Source organism: Sus scrofa, chromosome 13 (genome assembly GCF_000003025.6).
Source record: "Sus scrofa isolate TJ Tabasco breed Duroc chromosome 13, Sscrofa11.1, whole genome shotgun sequence".
Classification (NCBI taxonomy): Eukaryota; Metazoa; Chordata; class Mammalia; order Artiodactyla; family Suidae; genus Sus; species Sus scrofa.
The window spans coordinates 140,781,502-140,802,779 of NC_010455.5; the positions used below are offsets into that span (position 1 = coordinate 140,781,502).

The following is a 21,278-nucleotide window of genomic DNA, read 5'->3' on the forward strand; positions in this document are numbered from 1 at the left end:
AGTAGAGTTTTGTCCGGATAGATGCCCAAGAGTGGGATTGCGGGGTCATATGGAAGTTCTATGTATAGATTTCTAAGGTATCTCCAAACTGTTCTCTTAGCTCTTAATTACAAAGTAAATTTATGTTCCTCCAAGTAATTTTCTATCCTTCTCCTCAATATGGTCATCCATTTTTCCTAATTATGAAATTAAATAATTCACTCTTATTTAGAAGATCCTAAATGTATGGAAAAATGTAAAGAAGAAAAGCCTTCCAAAATTCCTCCCACAGAAGCACTGCTGACACTTTAGGTTCATTTGCTCTTTGTCTAGGGACATGTAAATATTTTTATACACATACAAAATTGTTCCTGCTATAGTTTTTTGTCTTTTATTTTTAGCTTAAAAGATATTTTAAAGGGAATAATTGTTGGTACTCTACTATTTATTTCTAGATGACCCACAAAGAGGGACAAATAACCTTACTTTAGCAGATCTTCTCTGAAGAGGTCCCAGCGTCCAAGACCTGTAGGATAAATCGGCCAAACAGCAGGTCCTCCTTCCCAAAATGTCCAAGCAGGATACATGATGTCATGGTACTCTGATGTCTTCAACAGAAAACAGAGAGGTTATTCTAAATCAGTCTTGGAGCAGAGGAATAAACAGTAGACTTCATTCATGCCACAGAATCTGGACAAGGCCTTGCCCACTGTTACAGTGCCAAAAATACATTTTCCCTAGTCTGCAAAGTCTAGACTCTAGATGCTAAAAGGCATTAAAAAAAAAAAAAAAAAAAAAAAAAAAAAAAGAAAAAAAAGACCATGGGTTAAAATTCATGGGCTCACTGCATCTCAAAATACAAAACCACATTAAAGGTCAACTTTTAAGTTCTGTTTCTTTGGAAGACATACATTGTTGGGGTTTTTAGTTTAAGGAAATATACTCAATTATGAATGATCACATAGCTCTCTGATCTTTTAACTGCTATTACACTTGGAGTATATACTGTCTTACCAGTTCTTGGTTATTTCCTAGATGGGTCTTTTGAGAACAGAATTAGGAAATACAGTGCAATGGTTAAGAGTGTGGGTTCTTGAGAAAGATCATCTGACTCCACCTCTTTCCAAATCAAGGTAAGTAACTTAATCTTTCTATGCCTCAGTTTCCTTACCTTTGTAGTGGGAGAAATAGTAATATTATCTACCAAATAGACTTGTTTTGAATATTAAATGAGTTAGGAAGTATAGAAAGCTTAGAAAAGTGTCTAACACACAGAAAACACCAAAGTGTTGTTATTACTTAATACTTTGGTACTGTTGAGCTCACATTGGTTGGTCGATAAATTCTGGGTTATATTTTGGTTATTCTTTTTTTTTTTTTTTTTCGTTTTATGGCCACACCTGCAGCATGTGGAAGTTCCCAGGTTAGGAGTCAAATCAGAGCTGCAGCTGCCAGCCTACGCCATAGCCACAGCCACAGCAACGGGGGATCTGAACCACGTCTGTGACCTACACCACAGCTCATGGCAATGCTGGATCTCTGACCCACTGAGCAAGGCTAGGGATCAATCCGGCATCTTCATGGATACTAGTTGGGTTTGTTACCACTGAGCCTCAGCAGGAACTCTTTATTCTTCTTTTTTGATCAGGGTCAAAGGTGACAGTGGGCAGAGCTGGGGAAGGGATGTTATCCTATATCTCTTGAAAAAAGTTTGAAACCATTTGTTCCCTTTTATGGTTACTTCTGTAAGAATTCTGATCACTGATAAACCTCTAAATCTACTGTTTCTTCCACTGGCATTACATATATAATATGTGTTTGCTTTCTTTCAATTATTATTTTAATTATTATTAAAAAGTGGTATGAGATATATCAGGTACCTCAGACATAACAGCTGCTCAATAGAAGCTGCATAATTATTATAAAGTTGACAAACTAATATAAATCCCTCCCTTGGAAACTGGGAGTCACTTGTTCTACAAAAAAAAAGGGGGGGGGAGAAGTAAAGATGAAAGGAAAGTTAGCATACTGAGGGTCATACTTTATTATCCACAGAAAAAACACAGATGAACAACAAACCACGAAGTCCTTACTGACTTACATGGGAGCCTCTGTCTGTTCTTCTGGGAAAGTTTCATGACAAACAGGACCAAGCACTTTTGAGAAATGAGGCTAAACCATGAGAAATGCAATACAAATGTGGCCTCAGCCCACTTGCAACACAGGAAATAAACAAGTCTAGAGAGAAAGTGAACTGTGATGAACAAAAAGTGGGCATAAAATCCCTCTGCTTTGGAGAAACCGAATCAGAAATGGAGTTTGTTTTCTCAAAGTCCACAGGGTGTTCCTAAATCCATTCTTCTCCCATAAAATCTTCCACCTACTCCCTTCTAGCCTCCCCCATCCCTGTCCTCAAAGGCTTCCATATTTAGTGTCTAAGGAATGAAGACCCAGCCTTGCTAATACATCATTTGCAGGAACCTGAGCACTAACATACTAATTGACCCAAGTTTTCCAAGCCCACAAGGGTCCCCAGGATTCCTCTCCCTCTATAACTAGACCCCCTCTCTGGTATCCCAAGCCTATCCCTCAATGCACTGCTTGGGTGCCAACTGTAAGGAGTTATCTGGCACCTTCAGTCTCACTGTTCTCCCTGCTAGGACCCTGGGATACAGTGGCAGGACAGATGATACCCAGTATAATAGCTATATACACATCGTAGGAGCTCAACAAATGTTTTTTTCTTTCTTGCCTCCCCACCACCCCAATATGGAGTTCCTGGGCCATGGATCAAATCTGAGCTTCAGTTGTAACCTACACCACAACTGCAACAAGGGATCCATTGTTCTAGGCTGGGGATCAAACTTGCCATCCTGGCACTACAGAGGCACCATCACTCCTGTTACACCACAGTGAGAACTCCTATTTTTGAATGTGGGTGTTCCCTAATTCAAAGCCCATGAGATTTCTTTTCTTTTTTCCTTCTTTTTTTTTTTTTTTTTTTTCCACAGTTGCACCTGCAGCATATGGAAGTTCCCTGGCTAGGGACCAAATCAGAGCTGCAGCTGAGGCCTCCACCACAGCCACAGCAATACCAGATCTGAGTTGTGCTGCAGCTTACTGCAATGTCAGATGCTTAACCCACTGAGCAAGGCCAGGGATTGAACTTACATCCTCACAGAGATAATGTCGGGTCCTTAACCTGCTGAGACACAATAGGAACTCTTTTTTTTTTCTTCTTTTTCTTTTTTTTTCCATGAGCTTGCTTGGGCCACTCTCTCCCATGCACTGTAGGATTTCTGAACCCTACCTCCAATGTCCTATAGTTTCTTCAAGCCTCTTTCATTCCCTACCCTCCATCCCTAGTCCTATAGACACTTGAGTAATCTTACTCATGTTACTTATGGGTCCTCAACCAGCTCCTAGTTTTACTGTTCAATGACTGTGAGGCTAACAGGGACACAGACCCACTCCTAGACCTCAGACCTCATCCTCACTGTGAGGCATCAGGGTCTGCCACAGGATAGTCGTCTCTTGCTTATCTGCTACAGGACCACCCTCCATCCCCTCGTATGGCTCTTCCTGTACTTACCTTACTGAAGGAGAAGACTGGAATGGCAGGCTCCATCCATTTAGGAACCTGAGGATAATCTCGTACATTGATCACCATCTCCATGTCAGGGAGGCGCCCCATAACTTCCAAAATAAAGTGTTCGACACCACTACACCTGTCAACCAGAAATACCACAACTTCACCAGAGGAGTGCCTGCTCTAGGACAAGGCAGGTCCCCAGTGACACATTCAAAATAGGGCAAAGTAAGAAAAGACTTGTCTTTTTGGATCATTAGCTTCCTGCAAAGTCTCTTGAGAGCAATGCTCCGGAAAGGACTACTCTATTCTTTTACACTGTGCAAGTCATCTTTTCTGGCTAAGCTGTTCCAGTTCCCAATACTTAATATGATTTTCCATCTAGATCATCCTAAGTTTGAAGGGCATGTTACTGCTACCCCTACCTCTTCCCCTCCTTTTTTTCATTCCCAGTATTTCTTTATTTGCTCCTTAATTAGTGAGCAAAGCACAAATTTTGATAGGAACTGAAAAAGCTGATTTTCTAACTGTGCCCCTTGAGCTCTGCTTCTCACACAGACACTATTTTTATTTCTACCACAACAAAAACTCAGTTTATGAGGAAAGATAGGAAACCTTTCATTACCTTCAACCTGAATATAGAACACTATCAAAATCAGTTTTGCAAGCTAGACAAACAGTTTTATGTACATAACCACGAAGATTGTAATACAGCTTTCTGGAACAGACTGGCTGGGAACCATCAGAGGGTTTCTGGAAAGAAAGAGAGGACACACTGACATCTAGCTTTTCTGCCCCATTCTTTGAGGTTCTGACCAAACTATACTGGGAGCAACATTCCAAGGCCTGATCGAAATTTTCTGGCAGCATGGAAATGACTAATTTAAAATACTGATCTACACTTGTGATGGAACATGATGCAGGATAATGTGAGAAAAGAAATGTGTATATATGTATAAATGGGTCACTCTGCTGTATAGCAGAAATTGACAGAAGATTGTAAATTGACTATAGTAAAAAAATTTTTTTTAAATAAAATACTGATTTGTGTATAGGGCAATAGCAGCAACAAATATTAATGGTTCATAAAATAAGAAAAGATGGTCAGGAGTTCCCGTCGTGGCGCAGTGGTTAACAAATCTGACTAGGAACCATGAGGTTGCGGGTTCAGTCCCTGCCCTTGCTCAGTGGGTTAATGATCCGGCGTTGCCGTGAGCTGTGGTGTAGATTGCAGACGCGGCTCGGATCCCACGTTGCTGTGGCTCTGGCGTAGGCCGGTGGCTACAGCTCCGATTGGACCCCTAGCCTGGGAACCTCCATATGCCGAGGGAGCGGCCCAAGAAATAGCAAAAAGACAAAAAAAAAAAAAAGAAAGAAAGAAAGAAAAAAATCTAGTTAAGCTAGATGCCAGTTTTCACCAGACTGTCAAAGACCAAACAGGCTGATAATACGCAGTGTTGGAGAGGGTGTGAGGCCTACTCTCAGCACATGATATAACGGTGGTGAAAGTGTAAATAGGCACCACCTCTTCGGTGGATAATTTTCTTCTATTTATCAAGATTTTAGTTGTAGTTCCCTTGTGGCACAGGGTTAAGGATCTGGCATTGTCACTGCAGCAGCTTGGGTCGTTACTGTGGTGCACGTTCCATCCCTAGCCCAGGAACTTCCACATGCTGCGGGTACAGCAAAAAAAAAAAAAAAAAAAAAAATTTTTTCTTTTTATGGCCACACTCGTGGCATATGGAAGTTCTCAGGCCAGGGGGTTGAATCAGAGCTGCAACTGCTGCCTACATCAAAGCCACAGCAGTTCAAGATCCCAGCTGCATATGCAATCTACACTGCAGCTTATGGCAACACTGGATCCTTAACCCACTGATTGAAGTCAAGGGTCTAACCCACATCCTCACAGACAGTATGTCAGTTTCTTGCCCTGCTGAGTCACAATGGGAACTCCAAAAAGATTTTAGAAATACATTAATTGGCCTATTAATTTTTTTTTTTTTTTTTTGTCTTTTTGCTATTTCTTTGGGCTGCTCCCTCGGCATATGGAGGTTCCTAGGCTACGGGTCCAATCGGAGCTGTAGCCACCTGCCTACGCCAGAGCCATAGCAACGCAGGATCCGAGCCGCGTCTGCAACCTACACCACAGCTCACGGCTACGCCGGATCATTAACCCACTGAGCAAGGGCAGGGATCAAACCCGCAACCTCCTGGTTCCTAGTTGGATTCGTTAACCACTGCGCCACGATGGGAACTCCTGGCCTATTAATTTTAGATTGCAGATATATTTACGTGAGTGCTCAAAGGTCTAAGTTCAAGGATGTTCACTGCAGCAGTTTACAGTAGTTAAAAATCAAAGGGGAGGGAGTTCCTGTTGTGGCACAGCGGAAACGAATCTGACTAAGAACCATGAGGTTTTGGGTTTGATCCCTGGCCTTGCTCAGTGGGTTAAGGATCTGGCATTTCAGTGAGCTGTGGTATAGGTCACAGACATGGCTTGGGTCCTGTGTTGCTGTGGCTGTGGCGAAGGCCAGCAGCTGTAGCTGTGATTGGACCCCTAGCCTGGGAACCTCCATACGCCTTGGGTGTAGCCCTGAAAAGCGGAAAAAAAAAAAAAAAAGTCAAAGAGGAGTGGTAGGGAATAATTCAAGTGTCCATTGATAAAGGACTGAATGAATAAAGAAATTCATACAATGGATTTTTATGCAGCCATGAAAGTTCTCTATGTACTCCTAAGAAACAATTTCAAAATCTACTGTTACATGAAAAAGAAAAGTAAGTTGCAGAACAGAAGATAGAGCATGTTCTTGTTTGTTGATGAAGCTAGATAACTGTATACGCAGAAACTATTTCTGGCAGAATATACAAAAACCTTGTAGTTGTCTTTTGAGTGGAGGACTTAGGAGCTAGTCTGGGAGGTCTACAGTGATAGAGAAACTTGCTTTTTATTATACATACTTTTGAGTTATCCAGATATATTACCATGTGCATGTAACACTCCTTTGATACTAAAAAAAAAACCAGTTAACAAGTTAAAAAATGTATTATTGCAATACATTTATATGTAACAGCTAAAACATTTGTTATTGACTTTCACATCTAGCTTTATAAAACTGTAGGCAATAATTTGTAATAAGAGAAAGCAGATCAGTGGATGCCTGAGGAGAGGGGGTGGGAGGAAGGCATGGCAGGGAGGGGGAGAGAGAAGAACCGAAAAGAGGTACAAGGTAACTTTCGGTAGTGAGAGATAAGTTCATTATCTTGGTATAAACATACATATACACACACACATTAAAACTTATCAAATTGCATACTTTTTTTGGCTGTGCCTCAAATTGTACACTTTAAATATGTACAGTTTATGTCAACCATACTTCACTAAAGCTATTTTTATTTATTTTTTGGTGGTGCTCGTGGTATGCAGAAGTTTCTGGGCCAGGGATCAAACCTGAGCCACAGCAGTGACAATGCTCAAGCCTTAATCTGCTGAGCCACCAAGGAATTTCCCAAAGCTATTATTTTAAAAATACCAATATTCTCTATCTTTTTTTTTTTTTTTTTTTAATTTAAGGCCACGCCTGAGGCATATGGATGTTTCCAGGCTAGGGGTAGAATCAGAGCTATAGCTGTTGGCCTGCACCACAGCTACAGCAATGCCAGACCTGAGCCACCTCTTCAACATACACCACAGCTCACGGCAATGTTGGATCCTTAACCCACTGAACAAGGGCAGGGATCAAACTGGTATCCTCATGGATACTAGTTGGATTTGTTTCCACTGTGCCACAATGGGAACTCCTATCCTCCATCTTTGAATTGATGTGTCTCCAGTGTTAATGAGACTGTGTTACGGTTTCTCAGCAAAATCTCTCAGCTTATCTTTGAAATGCTGAGTTTATATTTTATTTTGTTCAGGACTGAATTTTTTTTTTTTTTTTTTTTTTTTTTTTTTGTCTTTTTGCCTTTTCTAGGGCCACTCCTGCAGCATATGGCGGTTCCCAGGCTAGGGGTCTAATCGGAGCTATAGCCGCCAGCCTACACCACAGTTCACGGCACTGCCAGATCCTTAACCCACTGAGCAAGGCCAAGGATCGAACCCGCAACCTCATGGTCCCTAGTCGGATTCATTATCCACTGAGCCACGACGGGAACTCCTGAATGTTATAAATATCAGAGATATTTCTCAAACTGGGTGAATTAAAAGTATCTAGACCTAGGAGTTCCCATCATGGCTTAATAGAAACGAATCTGACTAGTATCCATGAGGACACAGTTCGATCCCTGGCCTCACTCAGCAGGTTAAGAATCTGGCGATGCCGTGAGCTGTGGTATGGGTCACAGACATGGCTCAGATTTGCCATTGCTGTGGCTGTGGTGTAGACTGGCATCCATAGCTCTGATTCTACCCCTAACCGGGGAATATACACAAAATGTCATGGGTGCGGCCCTAAAAAGACCAAAAAAAAAAAAAAAAAAAAAAAAAAAAAAAAATTTGAGTTTTTAAAAAAAGACTCCTAAAAAGAAGGTTTAGGAGTTCCCATTGTGGCACAACAGGATTGGCCGTGCCTCTGGAGCACTGGGACAGAGATTTGATTCCCAGCTAGGCACAGTAGGTTAAAGGATCCAGCATTGCTGCAGCTGCAACACAGGTCACAACTGCAGCTCGGATCTGATCTCTGGCCCAGGAACTCTGTGTGCCATAGTGAGGCCAAAAAAGAGAAGGAAAAAAAAAAAAAAAGGTTTATCATTTGTTGTACACAATGCTGCCCAAGGCCAACTTTCAGTCTGTGACCCCCCTGGTCCAGGTCAGCCCTCAACTCACTGATATGTAACCTCAACTCTCATACCTAAAGTCCTAGCTAACACAGCCTGTGTTAAACAGTAGCCCCAGTTATTCCTCCTGCCTTCCACCACCTTTCTTTGAATACCTGGTATCTAGCACAACAGTTGGCCCCTGACAGACAATCAATCAATACTTTTCCTCCTCCTTCAGACCAGTTCATTCATGCTAGGTTTCATCAGCCCATGTCCTGCAGCTACTATATCTAGGGAAGGTGGAGAAGGGGCAGAGCCACAGCCAGTACAACCAGCAATGTACCCAAGCCTTATAAAGAGAGAGGAGACAGGCTTTGATATAGAACAGAGGTTGGCAAGAAAAATTCCCAGGCAAGGAGAAGAGCTTATCTTTCTTTTGTAGTCCTTCCGAAACATGAGGGAGGGTTCACTTGTGAATTCCTTTAATCAGATTCCCTATAAGAAACAGTATCAAGTTAAGCCCATATGAAATAAGGTCAAAAAATAGACCTTATAATTCTTACCTTGAAGGGAACATGCAGTCACTTTCTCGGTATAATCTGTTCTTAATGATCTGATAGTGGGTCCCTAGTTTCCGTCTGACTACCTCCGCCATCATCTTCCTGGAGATACCTCCTCGGAAAGGAGTCAGATCTTCTTCTATGACACTGGGAAAGAATGGGAATTGTCAACGAAAGCAGGCCCAGAGACTCTGCTTCCTACCCATGGGTTTAGGATTGGTATTAGAGAACACAGTAAGCTAAGGGAAAGAAGAGAGTGCGAGAACGAGCAACTTCTCCCCAGACAAGCGTCACAGGTGATCTAAAATACCAACAACAACAAAGCCACAAAAAAGAAAAAGCAAGAAAATATCTCTTCCAGAGTTCCCATCATGGTGCAGCGGTTAACAAATCTGACTAGGAACCATGAGGTTGTGGGTACAATCCCTGGCCTCGCTCAGTGGGTTAAGGATCCAGCGTAGCTGTGAGCTGTGCTGTAGGTCACAGGCGTGACTTGGATCTGGTGTTGCTGTGGCTGTGGCGAAAGCTGGCAGCTACAGCTTCGATTAGACCCCTAGCCTGGGAACCTCCATATGCTGTAGGAGCGGCCCCAGAAAAGGCAAAAAGACCAAAAAAAAAAAAGAAAGAAAGAAAGAAAGAAAAAAAAAAATCTCTTCCTCCTTCCATGCCCCTCCCTTGCCTGATGCATACTCTACCTTCACTACTCATGCCATACCCATATCCTCCCAGTCACTGCAGTCCCACTGACCTCCTCTCTTCTGAACCCCACAGAAGGTATGGTCTATGCCTTATAGTCTGACACTCTGATTCCCATATTCTAGACTGTTTGGCTCCTACCACCCCCACATCCTCCAGCATTATGTACAACTAACAGGAGTAATCAGAAAGTACACTCTTTTGTATCCCTTTTAAAGTTCAGTACATAATAAGTTTTCAGCAAGTATACATATCAGGTGAATTTTTTGAGGAATCAGAGGGAGGGCTTAAAGGGCCCTGTTATTTAGCTGATGAAAAATCTGACACCTAGAGGAGTTAAGTGGTTTGGATCTGGTGCTGGGATCTGGGACTAGTACCCAAGGCTGATTTTAAAGGAATCTGTTTACCACACCACACTCCAGCTCTAATTTACATACCTTAAAAACAGCCATAGGTGGGGAGGGAGTGGGGTGGATTGGGGTTAATAGATGCAAACTATTGCCTTTGGAATGGATTAGCGATGAGATCCTGCTGTGTAGCACTGGGAACTATGTCTAGTCACTTATGATGGCGCATGACAATGTGAGAAAAAAGAATGTATATATGTATGTGTAGTTGGGTCATCATGCTGTACAGAAAAAAAAATTGTATTGGGGAAATAAAAAATGTAAAAAAATAAGAAGACAACACTTACTGTAACAATAAAAGTATTAATTTTTTTTTTTTTTTTTTTTGTCTTTTTGCTATTTCTTTGGGCAGCTCCCACGGCATATGGCGGTTCCCAGGCTAGGGGTCAAATCGGAGCTGTAGCCACCTGCCTACACCAGAGCCACAGCACGCGCAGGATCCGAGCCGAGTCTGCAACCTACACCACAGCTCAAGACAACGCCGGATCGTTGTTAACCCACTGAGCAAGGGCAGGGACCGAACCCTCAACCTCATGGTTCCTAGTCGGATTCGTTAACCACTGTGCCACGACGGGCACTCCTAATTTTAAGGTACATTTTGATTTCTGGAGGGAATATTAAAAAAACTAGTAACAATGGTTACCTCCAGGGCAAGTAAATAGCGTGAGCCAGGAGTTGGAGAAAACTTACTTTTCACTTTTGTAAATGCCCTTTTGAACTTTATAAATTTTATACCATGTATATATATGAAAAAATATACAGCCAACAGGAAACATACGATTTGATTCATTCAAATATACATTCATTCCTTCAACAATATTTAGTTAAGTACTTACTGAGAGCCAGCACCAGGAATACAGCAGTGAATATAAGACAGAGGCCTTGACCTCAAGAAGCTTTTGGTTCAGTGGGGAAGGCAGACAAATACATGTGCTAACTCCTACAGGAAGTTAACAAGCAATGCTAAGACCACTTTGGCCTTTCCCATCCCAGGGCATTTTTATTCCCTAGAAATGTGAAAACCACCTCAGGGACCCTCAAAACATCTGTCTGCTCTCAAAGCATGCTTGGCTCTCTGACAGCAACTAAGGTCTTTCTGGGATCTTAGGGCATTTCCTCCTGACAAGATCTAAATACTCTAAAACACATCAAAGAAAAGAACTCACCCATGGTAGCAGCTGCAGTTTTGACTTGAACATGGTTCATAATTTTCCAAAGCTCTGTTAATTTGGTCAATAAGTACTTTCCATTTCGAACCTTCAAAAAGTGAAGTAAATGAAGGTTAACAAAACATCCCTGAGCATTCTTATTCACTTGCGGCACACAGGCAGAACCAAAAGAAGGCCCAAACTTGTAGACACCCCTTTTCCATCCCACTGGTGAAATGAACCTCCAGGAAGGATTCATTCTATAGCTCTCCAGCACTCAGGTCAGGTCTGCTCCTCTACTCAGGCTGCCAGGTATACAAGAAATGGGAAAATTTCCAAGCTTAATTCTTGGCACCTAGGTTATGGATAAGCTGGTGACATGGATTCTCACCTTTTACTAATCAAACTGAGCCTCATAAAGGGGGTTGATTAAAAGCCGCAGGCATTAACCCTCCCTTCGAACACACACACACAAGTTATCCCCCAACGTGTGTTAGGGAGCTACAAGGTAGCCCAGCGTGGGACACACTCGCTGTGGAGGAACAGGGGCATACCCTCTCCTCCCAACTATCACTCCGAATTCCAGAGGATGGGTTACTCTCCAGGGTCCTGGGCAGAAGCCGCGCTAGACACCCAGACGCAATCTCTCTCCGCTCTGAGGCGCCCGGGTGCTCCCTGCCCAGCTCTGCGCCACCGCGACCACAGCAGAAGCCGGGCGCCAGCCGCACCGGGAGCGAGGGGAGCGGGAGAGCGCTTGGCACCGGGCCAGACCCTGAGCCCCAGCGGCGGGCTCGGCGCCGCCCAGAGCGCACCTGACTCCTTTTGGCGGCCCGGCACCGGGAGCAGGAGGAGCAACAGCAGCCACAACCGAAGATGTGAGAGCGCCCACCGCTCCATCGCCAGCCGACCCACTGCGGAGGCCCCGCCGCTGCGCCGGCGGAAGCGCAGCCCCGCACAAAGATGGCCGTGGAGCCGCACCACGTGGGTGGAGAGCCGCCCAACGCAGAGGCTGCTGCTCGCTGCTCAGCCTCCGGGTACCGGTTCCCTGCGAAGGCGGAGCGGGGAAGCTGGGCCCTCCCCGGGGAGTTAACCAACGCCTAGTGCGGTGCGGCGGGACGCGATTTTTCTACTCGTCTGTTGAAAGCCGAGCTTTATATGTTCAGAGCTGCATCTTTGCGAATAGAGTGAAATCCTCTCCCCGACCCTCCGCCCCAGCTCGCTCGCCCTCAGATAAAATCGGATCCTAGGAGCGAATGAATAAATGGTACGCCCCTCCTCCCCGGTAAAATGTCTAATATTTGTTCGTTACATTTTATAACATCTTGAACACAGTCTCACAGCCCCAAAACTGAAGGTCAGAGAGGATACCATTTTCCGCCCACAGATCCGCCTTTAAGTGGCAAAATTTAGGCTAGAAGTTCCTTCCACAACCTCAAACTGGTTCTTATTAAATAGTATAGATTTGTTGAACCCCTGAATGTCTACAGCACTGTTAGAGCCCAAAAGGTTGCAGACAATATATAGCACACATCTCTTTGTAATAACTATTTATAAGTGTTTGGGTGACTTGGAAAAACAAAACAAAACAATGGGCAACATACCATACAGTGTATGTATATAGCTCTATATGGTATATAAAGAAAAGCGTAGATATATATATATATACAGTGATCATACAAATAGAAGTATGTATCCATTGTGTAAAATGTGCATAGTGACACTCTAGGCTCTGTGGAAAAACGTGGAAGTACAAGATGAGATCTGTGCCCCGAAGTTTAGAACTAGCCAGAAGAAAAATATGACTTCCCCAGAGATAATTTACAACTTAAGGCAGTATCTAAATGCTACTGGTTTCAGCAGACGGAAAGATCAATTTGAACTGGAATACTGAAGAAAGGGGGCAGGAAGGGTGCATTCCAGGCTGAAGAAAAGGAGAATGCTGGAGATGCTGAAAAAGGGGAGCAGCCATAATTTGCACATGGGAGTAGAACCTAGGCTGATGGTAGTGGAGGATTTAGGATACATCTTAAGGAACGTTGGAAGGTAAAATAATGTTGATTAGCTAGGAATGGGCTATGTAACTCATTCTGCATGAGTAAGCAAGAGAAGAAAATGAATCATTAACACTGCATCTTAAAAGGCTTCTTCAGGAATCCAAATGAAACTTAAATCAATTTTTTCTACTTCCAGGAAGGTGTACAGTAGTTCAAATGAATGTTTCATCAAAAGCACATAAGACTGTGTACTACATAGATTAAACACAATAACCTTTACTTTCAAAGTTACTTTAAAATGAATATACTGGAGAACAATTATAAAAACCCCAATAAAATAGCTTATTTCCATAATTATTGCTTTCTGTGATCAGAACAAAACAGAAATCATTTTGTGTTATAATGTCTTTGAAATGAAAATAAATCAGTGTTTTCTGCAAATTTACAATGTTTATCTTTGCAGTGAGAGATTGGGAGGTAAGTGAGCCCTATACACAGAAGGAATAAGCTGCACCTGAATCTAAACAATACTTGTTTCATTTCCTTAAGAGGTGAGGTGTTTTACTCCAGTGGTTCCTATATGTGAATGGGTGCTAGAATTCTTCTGGGACTTAAGAAACCCACAGATTTCTAGGTCCTAGGCCAGCCACTAATTTAAAATGCAAACAGTATAGTTTAAAAGACCCTCCATGTTCAAGCTTCTGTTTGTCTCTTCAAATTCATTTCATACTGTGATCTAACTGTACAGCTTTGCATTGTTTCTCACACATGCCAAGCTCTAGCCTACCTTAGAATCTCTGCATAAGTTTTGTTTTCTATGAAGATTACTTTTCTCTCCCATCTTGGCATTTCTGGTTCCTTCCCCATATTCAGGTTTTTTCTGGAATGTCATTTCCTCAGACAGATTCCCTTCAAAATAGCACCTTTATTTTTCACCTTATCCCTTTATCTCCTTCATAATACTTACAACCTGTAATTATTTCATTGATATTAAATACATGTTTCTTTCATTAGAATATAAACCCCAGGAGGACAGGGACATATCTGCTGTCTTACTCATTAATACAATGCCTGGTACACAGTAGGCACTAAATAAATAATTGCTCAATGAAAGATGAATGCTGGTGAACCAAGAGAAAATCAACAGAGTTTCAATGTAGCAAGCTAGCAAGGAATTAACAGAGCAAATATGAAAAGAAATGTACCATAAGCCTACAGGTGAATACAATGAAAATATATGGTGATCTATGTTGCATGAATTAAAGTATAAGAATGCTTGGGGCATAGTTCCTGTAGTCGTGGCACAGCAGAAAGGAATCCAACTAGGAACCAAGAGGTCTGGAGTTGCCATGAGCTGTGGTGTAGGTTGCAGAGAAGGCTCCGATTTCTAGTTGCTATGGCTGTGGCGTAGACCTGCAGCTCTAGCTCTGATTGGGCCCCTAGCCTGGGAACCTCCATATGTCAGGGATGTGGCCTTAAAAAAAAAAAAAAAAAAAAAAAATACACGGGGGAAAAAGAATATTTAGAAATATCACTAGCTTTAGTTTTGATATTGGTTATTCTGGCTCTAAAATTTGGTTCTGTCATTGATTAGCTGGGTTATATTAACTGGGTATCAGCAAATTATTTTTTCTTACTTTTAGTTTTCTCTATAAAATAATACCAAAACGTTAAGAGATTTAAATGAAATATGTAAAGCTACCAGTCTAGTGTCTGGCACCAAACAAATCTCTCAGTGAAGGTTAACTAATCATATACTGGACATAAAGGGCTTTCCCTATGTGCTTAAAATCTGCAGAGCAAGATTCAAGTGCTCCTCTTGACACTCTTACTCTTCTTCTAACATCAGATTACTGACAGTTTCTGAATTCCGCATGATGTCCCTCACTTTCTTACCTTTTTAATCTGCCACTTCCTTTACTAAATTATTCTCCCATAAACTGCCTATTCATTCTTGCAGTCTTGGCTTTAAACCCCAAGCTCTGTGAAGATTTTCTTGGTATTGGGAGCACTATATTCCAGAGATTATTACCCTGTCTTGCATGCCATCTCTGAACCTTGGGTGTACTTTTAAAGTTGCATTTATTATGATAAATTTTAACTACTGTGTTTTCCTGGTGTCTTGTTTTTTCCACTAGACTGTGAACTCTTTGTGATCTTCACTTTTGTAACTCCAGCATCTAGCCCTTTTTTTAACATAAAATACGCGCACGGTTGGTTGCTGAAGCACGACTTGGCGTCTTCGGCTCCTTTACTTTAGCAGTTAAGTCTCCCAACATCCCCCAGTAAAACGGGGGCAATAAACTTGAACACGGTTGTTACTCGGAGACTGAGATAACAGGAAGGACCCCTAGCTTCCGAGGGCTTGGTGACAGGTCTGGGAAGGAAATACGTGGGCCAGCACAGGCGAGCAAGGCGGGGCCGCGAGCCCAGCAGAAAAGGCGAGTCTCACTGCGCAGGTGCACGCCCGGGGAGGTGGAGAGCTCGCTCCCCTGGCTCCGGTGCAGTTCCGGGGGCCAACTCGCTGCTGGGGCGGCTGTCCGTCGCGAAGCTGACGTCATCGCTGTGCGCTGCCACGTCTGCTCAGCTCCGCGGTAATGGAGGCTGAGGATGGTTGCTGACGGGGCCGGGCTCTACTTCTAGCTTTAGCTCTGGCTCTGACTCTGGCATTGACTCGGAGTCTGGGTCTGGCAGCCCGAAGCCTGGACACCCTTCTTCGACTCTCCTGGAGCGGACGGTCTGCAAACAAGCAGCTGGTTTGGAGTTCCTCAACGTGGGCAGGGTGTTCTCTTGCTTGGGGTCTAGCCTGCAAAGCAGCCGCCTCTTCCCAGGGATCCCGCCCCACTGGCCGGGCCTTCTCCATGCGTGAGTATTACCGAGCTGCCGCGCTGTCCGATTGTCCTGGGCCTGCTTCGGCCCTCCGGGTTGCGCAGCGGGGACCGCTTTGTGGCCCCCTGTTAAGGGCCAGTCTGTTGAAGTTTGTGGTCTCTTGCCGCCCCCCGCCCCCACCTGATCCTCTTGCCTCTCTTCTGTCCCAATTTTTTGTCCCTCACTTTTATTTCCTTTGCACGTTAATTGAGCAAAGACCAGCAGCCCCTCCATCCAACGGTTTGAAAACTTTGTCGCACCTGGCGTTTGTTAGTCTGCAGCCGAAAGCTGTTTGGAAGAAGAAACATAGGATTCTACTGTAACGTTTTGAAAACAAGGGATTTTCCACGATGTCCTTCTTCAGTTTTTAAATTGTATTGTTTAGGAAACAGTTTTGGTATCTATATTTGCTATAGATAGTTGCAAGCACAGTTTCTTTTCAGTTAGGGTCTTTATGTATTACTGATCTTTTAATCCTACAGTTTCAGTAATTTTTAGATGATTTACATCAGTTTTCTGGAGTGGGCATCTTCTTGAACTTTTTTCAGTATTTTCATTCTAACATATGGAGATACCACTTGAACAGCTTTACATTTAAAGACTTAAAAGACCTTCTGAAGTATTTTCACCCATCTTTGTCAGTCCTGATAGCAACCTCTGTAGGACAAGGAACGCCTTTTTTTTTCCTAATGAGGAAACTCAGGGGTTAAATACCTCAAAGACTGATAATATGTGACAGCTGATCTCAGAATCCAGATCCCCTTGGTAACAAAACCTTACATTTTGGACAGTGCTGATTCTTCTGTATTTCACAAGGCCTACTGCAAAATAGTGCATATGAATTGGAAATGTATATGTGTGGTGTTTTTTGTAAACTTCTACTTGGTTGTAATATCTTCCGTGTGAAACAAGTCAAATTACAGAAGATACAAATTGTGACTTCCCTAATGCTGAACAGAGCTTAGGTTAGAACTTAGGCTCTGAGCCATTGGAATCTGAGTAGTTCTTTCATTAGAATAAGTTGGTAATAGACATTAGTAGCATTTGTTTGACAATCTGGTTTTACAAGATTTGCTTACTCAGTTTTTCTGGTTGTTTTGTTACATTGCCTACTTAAACAATAGTAAACTGATATTTAAATGTCTCTTTTTGTTCAGTGTTGAAACAGGCTGACAACCATTAACCTGGGTTGCAACTACAGGTGGCACTGGAAGCAGACTGGTTCCCGGACATGCCCGGTGGAAGGAGGGGCCCTAGTCGGCAGCAGCTAAGCCGTTCAGCTTTACCTTCTTTACAGACTTTGGTTGGTGGGGGCTGTGGCAATGGAACAGGCCTAAGAAACAGGTAAAGAGGAATTAAGACTATGCATAATTTGTAGTATCCTATGATCAGTAAGGCTAACATGGAAGTCATCATGTTCAGATATTTGCTTATCAAGATTATTTTTCGACACAAGTATAAATCTTGACCTTGAAGACTGAAAGCTGAGTATTTCAGAATACTTTGGAGGTAGGAAGTTGAACAGGTCATTTCTTACTTATGGCTGATAATCCACATTCTAGCATCACCTTTTTTTAGCTATTAAAAGAAGGGAGAAATGAATTAAAGTACAAGAGAAATGTGATGGTTTACTTACTAGCATTCTTTTTTGGAGGGTAGATTAAAACTGACAGTTAACATGAGATTCTAAAATTATGTCATTTTATCAAGGGTCTTAAAAATTATTTTGTTCAAAAAATTGAAATGAATAAACTATCAGCTGTAGCCTAAACATTTTAAGATTGGTGTCATGTATGAAAATAAAGAATTTGATCATCTTTTTTTTGTTTTTCAGGGCCACATCCATGGCATAGGGATGTTCCCAGGCTAGGGGTCAAATCAGAGCTATAGCTGCCAGCCTACATCACAGCCATAGCAACATGGGATCCAAGCCACGTCTGAGACCTACACCACAGCTCATGGCAACGTGGGGATCCCCAGCCCACTGAGTGAGGCCAGGGATTGAACCTGCAGCCTCATGGATACTAGTTGGATTCCTTTCTGCTGTGCCATGACAGGAACTCCTGAATTTGATCATCTTAATGGAAATTTATATCTGTTCCTAATTTTCAAAAGTTAGAATGAATTACTTCTAATCTTATCCAGGATAACTTTATCAAGAGGTTTGATCTTATAGTGGAAAGAGATGGCTTTTACTGGATTGTTTGGTCAAGATAATTTTCTTTCTGCTTCCTTCCTGAATGGAGTTTTCCCTGGCCTGGATTCTCATTTTCACAGCCATCAGTCAGTACTAGTTCTGTCTTTTCAGGCCCTCCTGATGTTATTTATGCACTTCTCTCTTCCTGGCCTGCCCTTCTCTTTTTCTTTCTGACTTCCACTCCAGACTCTACTTAATCTTCAGAATCAGTTCTGATCTTGTCATTTTAGTGGGACTCTCCCTCAAATTCCAGTTTGAAAGGGTTTTTCCAGTCTCTGATTCTCATTATACTAATTTTCAATCCAAATTTTGTATTTATGTATGTATATGGAGTACTTTTAATTTATTCTAGAGTAATATTTTACACTCCTGTTCTTTGGATTTCCTCACTTTAAAAATGGTAATTCTGGAGTTCCCATTGTGGCTCAGTGGTTAACGAATCCGACTAGGAACCATGAGGTTGCGGGTTCGATCCCTGGCCTTGCTCAGTGGGTTAAGGATCCGGCGTTGCCGTGAGCTGTGGTGTAGGTTGCAGATGCGGCTCGGATCCCGCGTTGCTCTGGCTCTGGCGTAGGCCGGTGGATACAGCTCCGATTCGACCCCTAGCCTGGGAACCTCCATATGCTGCGGAAGCAGCCCAAGAAATGGCAAAAAGACAAAAAAAAAAAGGTAATTCTTTCTGACTCATAAATACTTGCTGCTTGAAAATAAATGAAGTAATAAATGCAGTCACTTTTAAAAACTTCACTCTGAATTTTCCAAAATTTCTACAAATAACACATGTATTCTTTTATTTTTTATTTTTTTTATTTTTTATTTTTATTTTTATTTTTTTTTGTCTTTTTGTTGTTGTTGTTGTTGCTATTTCTTGGGCCGCTCCCACGGCATATGGAGGTTCCCAGGCTAGGGGTCTAATCGGAGCTGTAGCCACCGGCCTACGCCAGAGCCACTGCAACGCGGGATCCGAGCCGCATCTGCAACCTACACCACAGCTCACGGCAATGCCGGATCCTTAACCCACTGAGCAAGGGCAGGGACCGAACCCGCAACCTCATGGTTCCTAGTCGGATTCGTTAACCACTGCGCCACGACGGGAACTCCTTTTATTTTTTAAAATAAAGAAAAATAAAAATGGGAGTTCCCATTGTGGCTTAGTGGTAATGAACCTGACTGGTATCAATGAGGAATTGGGTTCCATCCCTGGCCTCTCTCAGTGGGTTAAGGATCCAGCATTGCTGTGAGCTGTAGTGTAGGTTGCAGATGTGGTTTGTATATGGCATAGCAGTGGCTGTGGCATAGACCAGCAGCTGCAGTTCTGATTCAACCCCTAGCCTGGGAACTTCCATATGCTGCAGTTGTGGCTCTAAAAAGCAAAAAAGGAAAAGAAAAATGAGAATATGTGAAACTGCTTTTGAAAAAAAAGGTGAAGGATGTTTCCTGTTTTAAGTACATGCTTTAATTTTACTAATATGTGCTATCAAATTAGTGATTCAGTACTTTCCAACTGCAGTAGATAGTCATAGCTGTGCCCAGCTAGGATTCTAGCTAGCTAAAACATTTTAAGTCTTCCTTGATATTAATTCCAGCAGTTCTTTGTTCATTTTCTTTTACTTTGGCCTTAAGGATTTTCCTAGACAATTATGTTTTCACCCTGTCCCATGGAATCCCTTCTCAGTGTCTCGGGCTGCTATTATAGCACATAGAAGGGAGAAAAAGTCATTCAGGCCTAGTAGTCTAAGCTTCAGATTTCCTAGCCTTCTCTTAATCAGACTAACTTTTTCTCCTTATATGTTTTAAATATTGGGATCCTATGTAAAATATCTTTCAGGAGAGGAAATGAAGTGTTCTATTTAAAAAGAGTTGAAAACCACATTCTCAATGGTTATGCGTGCACTTAAAGTCTGTAGATAGAATGCTGGGAAGAACTAGGAACATTTGGAAAATAGCTCTGCTCTTAAGTGGGTTTAGCTCTGGTCATGTGATCTGTCTCCTTATAGCTTTTCTATCCTGGCTTTCAAAGGTTAGTCATGGTTACCTTGATCTCTACCAACTTCCTCCTTTAACATATGTTTCTTTAGCAATTAATTGGGGTGGTGGGGAGAAGAACTGATTTTTCAACAGATTAGAATAAAATGAAAGATCACAGTTGCTCATGGTTTGAAAAGTCACGGAACTATTATTGAAGGAGTCTTTTGTGACATTTTTACCTAGAGGGATTGTTTTAGAAGAAGACAGACAGTTTTGTGTTTGTGTTTTAATAGGAAAGAAGCCACCTAGAATAGGTTGTTTTATAAGACCTAGGAAAAGAGCATAAAAAGTATGGATAGGGAGTTCCCATTATGGTTCAGTGGTAATGAGCCTGACTAGGATCCATGAAGGCATGGATTCGATCCCTGGCCTCATTCAGTGGGTTAAGGATCTGGCATTGCTGTGAGCTGTGGTGTAGGTTGCAGACATGGCTTGGATCTGGCAGTGGTGTGACTGTGGTGTAGCCCAACAGCTGCAGCTTTCATGTGACCCCTAGCCTGGAAACTTCCATGAGCTATAGGTGTAGCCCTAAAAGACAAAACAAACAATAAAAGTAAGGATAAAGTCAGTGCTAAGATAGCCTAGAATATAGCTTTAGGAAGAAAGAGTATAAAGAAAGTGTCCATACTTGGAGAACTTACTTTGGGAGTGTCTGTAGAGTATTGAAGAGAGAAATAGATAATTGCTTAAATGTGATGTAATTTTGGATTATATACTTTGAAAGACATAGATAGCTGAGAAAGAGCATTTCCCCTCTTTGTTAGTTGTTTATGGCTTGAAGTTAAACTTGAGAATGTCAAAAAACTAGTTTGGCGTCACAATCAGATTGAAATGCATAGTTCCCTGTCCTGCTTTCCACCTGTGGAGAGTAGGGATTTGTTCTTGAGTAGGGACTGTGTGCTTAGATTGCCTGCTAAAGAGGGAAGATAAACTGAATTTTTGAGTTTTCTAGAGAGCCTTTAGTTGAAAGAAAATCTTATTTGAGAAGACTAAGAGTTATTTTTTGTTGTTGTTCTTGCATGTACTTATGCATGTAATATCACTTGAGCATGTCCAA

At 42.3% G+C, this 21,278-nt stretch overlaps 2 protein-coding genes across 7 annotated transcripts in view; one reads left to right on the top strand and one right to left on the bottom strand.

Annotated features, from left to right (window-relative positions):
• The window catches only part of POGLUT1 (protein O-glucosyltransferase 1), a 30,415-nt gene extending 18,271 nt beyond the window's left edge, over nt 1-12,144 (bottom strand). For 3 of the 6 annotated variants that reach the window (XR_002337889.1, XM_021070327.1, XM_021070328.1), the window contains exons 1-5: nt 11,947-12,095; nt 11,153-11,243; nt 8,887-9,030; nt 3,572-3,707; nt 466-587 (exon numbers count right to left, since the gene is read on the bottom strand). Coding sequence is in view for 4 of the 6 variants with exons in the window: in XM_021070327.1 (XP_020925986.1) it covers nt 466-587; nt 3,572-3,707; nt 8,887-9,030; nt 11,153-11,243; nt 11,947-12,031 (578 nt within the window). In the remaining 2 variants the exon portion in view is untranslated. Of the gene's footprint in view, nt 1-465; nt 588-3,571; nt 3,708-8,886; nt 9,031-11,152; nt 11,244-11,946 lie in introns of all 6 variants that reach the window. The other 3 variants (XR_002337888.1, XM_021070325.1, XM_021070326.1) reach the window with 3 other exon arrangements.
• The window catches only part of TMEM39A (transmembrane protein 39A), a 33,635-nt gene continuing 27,953 nt past the window's right edge, over nt 15,597-21,278 (top strand). The window contains exons 1-2 of the mRNA XM_003132656.6: nt 15,597-15,993; nt 17,154-17,340. Coding sequence (XP_003132704.3) covers nt 17,228-17,340 — 113 coding nt within the window. The 5' untranslated portion in view covers nt 15,597-15,993; nt 17,154-17,227. The remainder of the gene's footprint in view (nt 15,994-17,153; nt 17,341-21,278) is intronic.